Source organism: Saccopteryx bilineata, chromosome 3 (genome assembly GCF_036850765.1).
Source record: "Saccopteryx bilineata isolate mSacBil1 chromosome 3, mSacBil1_pri_phased_curated, whole genome shotgun sequence".
In the NCBI taxonomy this organism is placed as follows: domain Eukaryota; kingdom Metazoa; phylum Chordata; class Mammalia; order Chiroptera; family Emballonuridae; genus Saccopteryx; species Saccopteryx bilineata.
The window spans coordinates 307,544,780-307,555,364 of record NC_089492.1 but is presented as its reverse complement, the minus strand read 5'-3'; the positions used below and the strand labels follow the sequence as shown (position 1 = coordinate 307,555,364).

Genomic DNA, 10,585 nt, shown 5'->3' with positions numbered 1-10,585 from the left:
GTGACTGGAGTTCACGGGACATACTGGGAGCTCCTCAGGGGAGTCAGGAATGTTCCTCCCATGCTCCTGCGCCCACCCAGCCCTGATGGAACATCTCTTTGGATGCCTCAACTCCTGCCCACATTCCAGGTTCCCTACGGAAGTTCCTGAGGTGTCTTCCTGGAAACCTGTGTGTTGATGGAGGGACCTGGGCAGCAGGGAACCAGGGTCCCCTGCATGAGATAGCAGTGAGCTCACTGGGTGGCTCATAAGGGGAAGAGGCGGAGGAAGGGAGGGAGGAAGAGGAGAAGCAGGAAGATATCCTTGGGCGCTGGAGCAGAGAGGCAGAAAGACAGACGGACTGAGGCTACAGCGGGACGTCCCTGTCTGCTCCCACCAGCATCTCTGGCTCGGGCCCCGCCCTCTGGAATGGGGTGAACGTGCCTCTCAGACAACCCTGCTCACCATCCACATCCCAGCTCACCTGTCCGGTCCTCCAGACACACCCTCACTCCCTCCTGGGGGGGCCCCCAGCCCCGTCCTCTCCTCTGCTCAGTCCTGACAACACCAGGCCGTGAATGTGCCTCTGCCCCGCCCCCACCCTTAGCTCCAGCTGGTGTTCCTGCAGGGTCTGCCCTGCCTCAGCCCAGAGCACCCTACCCAGCAGATGGGAGACAGAAGCCCAGGGTGCAGGAGCAGCGACAGGATCAGCCAGAGAGGGACCCACCTGAGCAGAGGCCACGGAGCCTGTGCTGCCCCAGAGAGAGGAGGAGGGGCAGATTTCAGAGCCCGTGGGGGAGGAGCAGTGGAAGTTCCCTCTCCAGTTATCAAATCACTCCCTTCCTTTTTCTCCTTCTGTCCTCAGAGCGACTCCATCCCATAGACGGGTGGCTGGCCACCGTGTGGGCTGTGTCCATTGTGGGCCACACCAGGCCGCTCGGAACACTGTGCTTGCACTCACCCATCAGTCTCCTTGGTAACCTCATGGATTCCTTTGCTCAGGCTGTCATAACAAAGTACCGTGGACTGGGTGGCTTAAACAACAAGAATTCATTTTCTCATAGTTCTGGAGCCAGGGTGCTGGGTCTGGTCCTCTTCGCTGAGTAAGCCCCCCTCCCCTGCATCCCAGGACCCCATCTGAAAAGTAGAAGTGCTTATTCTCCGAGGGCTGGACCAGCTCCTCCTCGTGCTGCTCAGTTCCTCCTCTGTGGTCATCACTTTTCTCACTTGACCCTGGGGCTTCCTGTTGAGGCTCCCTCTCAGTCCTGAGACACCGAGGCCCCATGACACTTCCCCCAAAGATGCTGCTGCAGCTGCTGCTGCTGCCCCTGCTGCAGGCAGGTGAGTGCCAGGGGGAGAGCGTGTGGGCTGGGAATGGGGCTCTGACTGACTCTTCTTTCCCTGCAGGGTGTCTGGCTCAGGTTCCAGGATTCCAGCTGCAGGTGCAGGAGTCCGTGACAGTGCAGGAGGGCCTGTGTGTCTACGTGCCCTGCAACGTCTCCTACCCCCAAAAAAACTGGACTGACTCCACACCAGCTCTTGGCTACTGGTTCCAGGATGGGGCCATTACAGGCCAGCATGATCCAGTGGCCACAAACAACCCAGGTCGTAGGGTGCAGGAGGAGACCAAGGGCCGATTCCAGCTCCTCGGGGACCCCCAGACCTACAACTGCTCCCTGTACATCAGAGACGCACAGAGAAGGGACACAGGGACGTACTTCTTTAGAGTGGAGAGAGGGTCCTATGCGAGATATAATTACAAGGGGAACAAACTGTCTGTGCATGTGACAGGTGAGGAATGGGGTCAAAGAGAGGACACACAGCTGGGTCCTGAGGGCTCCCAGGGCAAGGGAGGAAGGAACCCTTTTCTTCTCATTCTGGGAAGGACTCAGGGGAAACCAAGAAGACCAGACACTGGGGCTGGTCAGAGGTATATGTTACTCTTAGGGGCACACTCGGCACCCCCACCTCCAGCACCTGGGTCTCTGTCTCTCTCTTCAACAGCTCTGACACGGACACCTGACATAGATTTCCATGGCACCCTAGAAGCTGGCCACCCCAACAACATTACCTGCACGGTGCCGTGGGCCTGTGAGTGGGAGACACCACCGGTCTTCTCCTGGGTCGGGGTCAACTTCACCGCCCTGGGTCCACAGACTCCCAACTCCGCAGTGGTCACCCTCACACCAACGCCGCAGGACCATGGCGCCAACCTCACCTGTCGAGTGACCTTGCAAGGCGGGGAGATCTGGGAGAAGACCATCCAACTCAACGTGTCCTGTGAGTGCCCAGCCAGGATGCTGGGTCCCTGAGGGTGGTGGGTGTCAGGGAGGTGGCGAGGCAGGGCCGCAGGTGGCAGGCTGGGACCTGCAGGTGGGGTTCATGAGGAAAGGAAGAGGACACTCAACTTTCCCCCCTTCCTATCTCTAAAGTTCCTGGGGGGAAGGGCCAATGTCCACCTTCCTGCTACTAAAAAGGGGACTATTACATCTGTCTGTCCAGATACGCTGCTGACCATCAGGGTGTTCCAGAAAGAAGGTAGGGTGCAACCTCTGCTCTGGGGGTCGGGGATGACGGAAGTGGGGTCTCACTGTGGGCCTTCAGAGCGTTTCAGAACTCAGGTGGGAGCAAGGCCATGTGTGAGAAGGGCAGAGGTGGGAGCCCCCACTCACTGTTTCTCAGCTCACAGACATGGCCCCGTGCTCCATGGGTATGACTTTCCCCAGGGCCACGGTGTTACATCCTCATCCCAAATCCTGCCCTCATTCCTCTTAGGATCTGGACCAATCTACTCCCCCAGTTTCCTGCAATGATTTTAATGGGTTTTTGTTTGTTTGTTTTTTAGCAAGAGAGACAAAGAGAGGGACAGAGAAAGGAACAGATAAGACAGACAAGAAGACAGAGATGAGAAGCATCAACTATGAGTTGTGGCACTTTAGTTGTTCGTTGATTGGCCTCTCATATGTGCCTTGACCGGGGGGCTACAGCAGAGAGAGGGACCCCTTGCTCAAGTCTGGCCTTGGGCTCAAGCTGGCAACCTTGGGCTTTAAACCGGAGACCTTTAGGCTCAAGCCAGTGAACTCAGGGTTTCAAACCTCGGTCTTTAGCATCCCAGGTTGGTGCTCTGTCTACTGCACCACTGCCTAGTCAGGCTATTTTAATGTTATTTTTAAAATAGGAAGCATAAAATGTGCCTGTGTTTGATCAACTGCCATAACAAAATACCACAGACTGAGTGGCTTAACCAACAGGAATTTATTTCTCATAGTCTGAAGGCTGTAAGTCCAAGATCACGGTGCCCATGGATTCAGTTCCTGGTGAGGACTCTCTTTAGACTGGTGCTTTCTGGATGTGTACTCACATGGCAAAGAGAGAGTCCCACTGTCTCTCTTCTTCTTATCTTTTTTTTTTAAGTGAGAGGAGGGGAGATAGTGAGACAACTCCTGCATACACCCTGACTAGGATCCACCCAGCAACCCCTATCTGGGGCCAATGCTCGAATAACCTGAGCTATCCTTAGCGCCTAGGCTGATGCTCAGACCAATCGAGCCACTGGCTGCAAGAGGGGAAGAGGTAGAGGGACTAGGAGAGAAGCAGATGGTCTCTTCTCCTGTGTGCCCTACCCTGGGATTGAACCCGGGGAGCCCGCACACCAGGCCAACGCTCTATCCCAGCGGTTCTCAACCTGTGGGTCGCGACCCCGGTGGGGGTCGAACGACCAAAACACAGGGGTCACCTAAAGCCATTGGAAAATGCATATTTATTATACAATACATTTTTTAATGAAATATGTATTTCCGATGGCTTTAGGCGACCCCTGTGTTTTGGTTGTTCGACCCCCACCGGGGTCGCGACCCACAGGTTGAGGACCGCTGCTCTATCCACTAAACCAACGGGCCAGGACCGATTTATTTTCCAATTCCAGTTGACTTACAATATTATTTTGATTTCAGGTATACAGCATAGTGGTTAGTCTTATAACTTACAAAGTGATTCTACTGATAAGCCTAGTCCCCACTTGGCATCATCCATAGTTATTACATTATTATTGACTATACTCTCTGCTGTTCTTTACAGTTCCATGATAATTTTTATAACCACAAATCTGTGATATTGTTCCCATAACTTCTTTTAGTAGCCTCGTGTAAACACCCCCAACAAGGCCATTCACTCGGGCCTGAGAGGATGATTTTTTTGTCTCAGAGCCTGCAAGGCCCCTCTGTGCTCAGCTGTACCTCCCTCCCACAATGTCCTTGCGTGCCAGCGCCATCCCCTGGCCAGCCCCCACCTGTTTTCATGCTCTACTTAAAGCCTCTCCTCCTCCAGGAAGCCCTCCTTGTCCTCACAGTCTCATTGAAGTCCCATCCTCAAGGCCCCCTCAACCCAATGTACCCCCAACCACCAGTCACAAAACAGGTCATTCTGCTCTGTGAGAACCTGCTGTTGGGGTGTCTCATCCATGAGACTGTGAGCTCTCGGGCAACAAATAGACAGGTCTCAGCAAACTTTGCCTTTGCTGATAGGCAGACATGGCGAGGCTCATAAAGGGAAATCTGGGATCTGTGTTGGCACAGGTGGCCAAAGCAGGAGGCGTGGGGACCAGGATGGCTCAGACAAAGGTGCGGAAGCCTCCTGGAAAGGCTATTGTGCCTGCTCCTAGCCCTGTCCCTTTGGGGCTGAGCCCCGATGGTATGCACCCATCAGATTATGGAAGAGAAGAAACTGATCTATATGATGTGAGAAGGAGGAAAGAGAGAGAGACCTTAATGAAGTCTGGAGCTTAACTTTTTCTCTGTCCTGCTAGGACCTAAAGCTCTGAGCAACGGCTCATCTCTACGAGTCCAGGAGGGCCAGTTCCTACGCCTGCTCTGTGAAGCCGACAGCAACTGCCCCACCGGTACGAGCTGGGCTCGAGGAAGTCAGACCTTGGACTCCTCAAAGCTGGGGGTCCTGGAGCTGTGGAAGGTGGCACTAGAAGACCATGGGAAATATTTCTGCCAAGCTCAGCACGCGACAGCCTCCCTGGAAGCTTCCCTGAGCCTCATTGTGGAGAGTGAGTTGGAACACATGGGGGGGGACAGGCAGGACACTTGGGACCTGGTGAGGAGAGAGGCTCTATTTGTCCCTCTTCTACTTCCTCCTCGTGGACCCTCCATCACTCCTGGGACCCTCCTCCTGAAATGACAAGGGTCTACATGCAGCTGTTTTGCTCAATCCCAGTTGCCCCCCTCGCTACACTGGTGGCTGGGAGCGGGGCTGCTGGAGGGGAACCACAGCAATGCCTCCTGCAGGGTCACCTCCTGCTCAGCGGGGCCCTGGGCCAACAGCTCCCTGAGCCTCAGCCGGGAGCTCAGCTCTAGCCTCAGGCTCAGATGTGAAGCCCAGAACTCCCACAGGGAACAGAGAGTGATGTCCTACTGCTGCCAGGTCTGGGGGTGTGATGGGTAATGCCCGGGGGAGGGGGCACATGAGCCTGGATCCTGGAAGACATTGCATGGGACAGAAATAGACCTGACTCAGGGCCAAGGAGGACTTAGAGGCATGTCCCTATGTCAGTTGGCTGGGAAGGGGGCTAAGGGACCTGGAGGCTGCAATCATCCTAAGGGTTGGGGGACAAAGGAGTCCCGGACAGAAGTGAGTGCACCTGTTAGCACAGACCTGAGAAGGCAGGATGCTCAGTTGCCTGGGTGAAAAGTTCATGCAGTGGTGTCATATCTGCAGGGACACCAGGATACAGGGAAGGTGTGATTGAGGGGACCGTCAGGGGAGCTGGTGCCACAGCCCTGCTTGCTGCCTGCCTCTTCCTTATCGTGTGAGTGATGGCCCCAGTCCGGGCAAAGACCTCAGGAGGTGGTGTCAGTGTGGGGGAGCTGTGGGGTGGGACGGTTCAATGAACCTCTGCAATTCAAAGCCCAGAGCACTGAAAGGAAACAAATCCAGGAAGATGTTCAACAAGTCGTGGCGGCATCAGGAATTTAGCCTCCTGACACCTTTGCTGGGTGTAGAGTGTGTTCCCAACATCTGGTTCCCACCATCTGGGAGGAGGGAACAGGTGTTCCCATTGTGGTACCAGCAGCCTCCACACCCTGCCTCAGGCAGCCCTTCCAGGCTCCCAGCAGCAAGCTGGCTGGGCTGAAAGGCGCTGTCTCTGTCCTCAGAGTCAGGATTTACTGGAAGAAGTTGGCAGGGAAGGCAAAGAGCCAGGAAGCTGTCTCGCAGGTGAGTGATGTGGGCAGCGTCCTACCCCATGTCCCAGCTGGATTGCCTCTCCGGAGGGTGGGCCATGATGGTGACAAAAAAATGAGTTCCTTATCTCCGCACCCCACCCCCAAACTTGATTCTTCTGAGATTTCTTGGCACAGTCACTCAGATCTGGGAATCCTCTCCTGTTTCCTCTCCTTCATCTCCCAGAGCCGGCAGTTGACCAAGTCCTGTTCCATTTCCCTTTAAGCAAAGCTTTTCCCCATTTGGCCCTCTCCTGCTCAGCCCTCACTGTGTCTTCTGGGTCACCGACTCCATCTTTTCTCCCCAACATTCCCTAAACAGCTGCCATGCATCCACCAGCTCCTTGCTCCCCACCGTTTAGATCAGTGAGTCCTACAGAAAGATGATGCGAATGATCTATATGACTTACAGCTTTCTAGTAGTGATGTTAAACAACTACAGAGGTACACAAGGTCACTGTTCCTGTCTGTAAAATGGGGAAAACAGTCATCTCTGTGGAGAGAAGTCATAAGGATTAAATGAGGTTAGCCTGATGAGGCAGAGGCGCAGTGGATAGAGCTCTGGACTGTGATGCAGAGGGCCCAGGTTCAAGTCCCCGAGGTCGCCGGCTTAAGTGCAAGCTGACCAGCTTGAGCACAGGGTCACTGGCTTGAGTAAGGGGTCACTTGGTCTGCTGTAGCCCCCTGAAAATGGGAAAACAATCAATGAACAACTAAGGTGCCACAACAAAAAAGTTAATGCTTCTCATCTCTCTCCCTTCCTGTATGTCTGTCTCTATCTTTCCCTCTCTCTGTATCTCTCTCTGTCTCTGTCACACACACACACACACACACACACACACACAACACACACACCCAAATGGATTAAGTGAGGTTGGTAATAAGAACAAGCTAGTATGATTAAAGTTTGTTAAGAGTACACATGAACAAATGAGCGAATGAATGAATGAGTTAGTGAATGAATCCCCAGAAAATGGGTGTGAAATGCATAAATGGATAAGATCCCCTCAAGCCCCAAGGTTCCCTGTCCAGACCCCAAAGGTCAACTCTGACACCCTTCTCTTCTCCCAATCAGAGTCACCTGTATGAATCCTCCTCAGACCACCTGCTCTCAACTGTGGCCACGGCCACCTCAGGGGAGGAGCTCCATTACTCTGTTCTCAGTTTCCACAATCTGAAGCCAGGCAACCAGCAGGCCCAGGAGACCACCACATACTCTGAGATCAAGAGGCAGAAATGACGACCCCATCCCCACCCGCAGGAGCTGGCTGGAGCCCGGAAAAGCCATCCCTGAAAAGAAAGGGCCACTAGGCATATAGAAAAGTAGTCAACTTCAGTAACAGTCAAGGAAATGCAAATAAATATTGCAATGCTATACCAACCACACAGGCACCACACTGGCAAAACTAATAAAAATATCAAGTGTTAGGAACATAGCATTAAGTGAAATTAGCCAGTCACCAAAAGACAAACACTGCATGATCCCAGTTATATGCTATATTTAGTCATTCAACTCTTAGAAACAGAGGGTAGAGGAGACTCTGGGGAGGGGAGATAGGAAGTTTCTATTCAATATGTTCAGAGTTTCAGTTTTTCAACATGAAGGTGTTCTAGAGAAATGATGTACAACAACATGCATAGAGTCAACACTACTGTGCTTTGCACTTAAAATACAGTGTGTCCTTAAAGTCATGGTGCACTTTTGACCGGTCACAGGAGAGCAACAAAAGACGATAGAAATGTGAAATCTGCACCAAATAAAAGGAAAACTCTCCCAGTTTCATACTATTCAGTGCGGTTCGATGTGGGCTCACGCACAGATTTTTTAGGGCTCCTTAGGTAGCTATCCCGTATAGCCTCTACAGACTCGTCACTGACTGATGGCCTACCAGAACGGGGTTTCTCCACCAAACTGCCGGTTTCCTTCAACTGCTTATCCCACCGAGTAATGTTATTCCTATGTGGTGGCGCTTCGTTATAAACGCACCAATATTCACATGCACTTTGGTCATGGATTCGAATTTAGCGAGCCACAGAACACACTGAACTTTCCTCTGTACCGTCCACATCTCGACTGGCATGGCCGTGGGCTGCTCCGCTGTATACACGGTGTTACGTCATCATCTGTACATGCGCACATGCTGCCATATCATCCTACAGAAACTGGGAGGGTTTTCCTTTTATTTGGTGCAGATTTCACATTTCTATCATCTTTTGTTGCTTTCCTGTGACCGGTCAAAAGTGCACCATGACTTTAAGGACACACTGTATTTTAAGTGCAAAGCACAGTGGTGTTGACTCTATGCATGTTGTTGTACATATGTATAAAATATCTACAGTTAAGATGGTAGATTTTGTGTCTTTTAACCACAACAACAAAGAAAATAATACATAGTGGTTACCAAGGGCTTGAGATTGGTGGGGTGGGGGTGAACCGTTAATGTCTTAAGCAGGCGTCCCCAAACTACAGCCCGCGGGCCGCATGCAGCCCCCTGAGACCATTTATCCGGCCCCCACTGCACTTCCGGAAGGGGCACCTCTTTCACTGGTGGTCAGTGAGAGGAGCACTGTATGTGGTGGCCCTCCAGCGGTCTGAGGAACAGTGAACTGGCCCCCTGTGTAAAAAGTTTGGGGACTCCTGGAAGGGTACAGAATTTCAGTTTAGAATGATGAAAAAGTTCTGGAGATTGTTGGTGGTGATGGTTCCACAATATGAATGTATTTAAGGCTACTGAACTGTATGCTTAAAAATAGTTAAAAGAGTAAATTTTCTGTTGTGTGTGCTTTATAACAATAAAAAGTTTATTAGCATAATCAAGTGTTGGTGAGGATGTGGAGTAACTGGAACTCTCAGACACTGCTGGTGGGAATGAGAATTGGGACAAATGCTTGAAAAACGCTGAGCATTCAAGGCAGCAATTCCACTCCAAGAGTGTACCCAACAGATACGCATGCAAATGCTCATGAAGCATAACAAGAATGTCCTCAGCAGCACTAGTTTAATGTATGAAAAATGGAACGTGCCCAAATTTCCATCGGCAGGTCAATAGGTTGCAGATTATTCATTCACACAACCAAAGAAGCAAATAAGAACTCCTCACAAAGTGTGGGAGTACTACAAACATTATCTTGAATAAAAGAATCCAGACACAAAGCATCCATACTATGTGATACCATTCAATGGAATGCTCAGAAACAGACAAAACTCATTTTTGGTATTAGAAATCTAGATACTAGTTATCCCCATGGGGTAGTGACTGGAGGGGGGAAGTGGGGACCATCTTGGGGTTCCAGTAAGAATCTGTTTCTTGATCTGGTCACTAACTGCTCATATGTATTCACTCTGTGAAACAATTTTAGTCAAACACTTGTGATTTTTGCTCTTTTAGAGAGGAATATTACTCTTTAGTAAAATTTACATTACACTTTTTAAAATGATGATCCTTGAAAGTATATAATTTTGATGTCCACCAAACTGTGAGCTTCCCCGGGCGGGGACAGCGCTATGCCTGGCCCTGTATTTTCAGAGTCCAACCTTGGACACAGCACACAAAGTAGACTCAGTCAACCTCTGGCGTTATGTGAACTCAGGTTCAAGGGCACCACACGACAGGGCTCTGCTGAGGCCTCCCAGGTTTAATTTTCAGCCGAGGCCTCTCTCTCCTAGGTCCTAACTCCCTGTGTCTTCTTCGACATCCCTTCCTGACTAACCGCAGGCTCCTCACTTTTAGCGCATCTCAGACTGAACTCCGCCTCTTCCCTCAAAGCTGGTGCTCCCCCTGCTCCTGCATCCAGGACATGAGACACTCTCACATCCTGTCTCGCATGGCACCTGAGATGCGACATCTGGACAAGGAGAGTTCATGCTCGTGTACCTCGATCAGCTCCAGTTTCTCACCAGGGCACACAGTTTCTAGCCTAGCACTCACTGGAACAGGCTCCCTCCCATTCTCCAGGCTCTCGGGTCCCATTTGGGCTTCTCTCTGTCTGTCCTTCTAAGAGCGCAGTGTCTGCATCACTTCCTGAATCTGATGAGTTTGTATCTTTTCTCCCCCTTTTCCTGGAGTGCTGTGAGCTTCCCCAGGCCACCATAAAAAGTGCCTCTTTACAGTCAAGGTCAAGACTGCCAGTGTGAAGCCTTCTTCAACCCCTTCCCACTACCTTAGGGAAGACTCTGGAATGCCTTCCTCTGGGACCCCACAGACCCCGTTCAGCTCTCTACCATACCTTTAATTTCAGCAACTACAGACTACCTGAACTGTCTTAGTGAATGAAGGCCATAGAAGGCAGAGGTTAAAATTTTAAACCTCCACTTAAAGGTATAGACAACCAAAAATGTCCATCCAAACAGATGAATGGATAAAAAAATGTGGGCCATCCAC

At 51.4% G+C, this 10,585-nt stretch overlaps 1 protein-coding gene across 1 annotated transcript; it reads left to right on the top strand.

Annotated features, from left to right (window-relative positions):
- The first annotated feature begins 1,250 nt into the window (after nucleotides 1–1,250).
- On the top strand, nucleotides 1,251–8,847 carry LOC136332087 (sialic acid-binding Ig-like lectin 13). Its single transcript, XM_066271351.1, has 8 exons — nucleotides 1,251–1,320; nucleotides 1,387–1,770; nucleotides 1,984–2,259; nucleotides 2,482–2,517; nucleotides 4,784–5,032; nucleotides 5,701–5,791; nucleotides 6,138–6,198; nucleotides 7,279–8,847. The coding sequence occupies exons 1-8, from the start codon at nucleotides 1,263–1,265 to the stop codon at nucleotides 7,441–7,443; spliced, it is 1,320 nt and encodes a 439-aa protein (XP_066127448.1). The 5' UTR covers nucleotides 1,251–1,262; the 3' UTR covers nucleotides 7,444–8,847.
- Nucleotides 8,848–10,585: the final 1,738 nt, after the last annotated feature.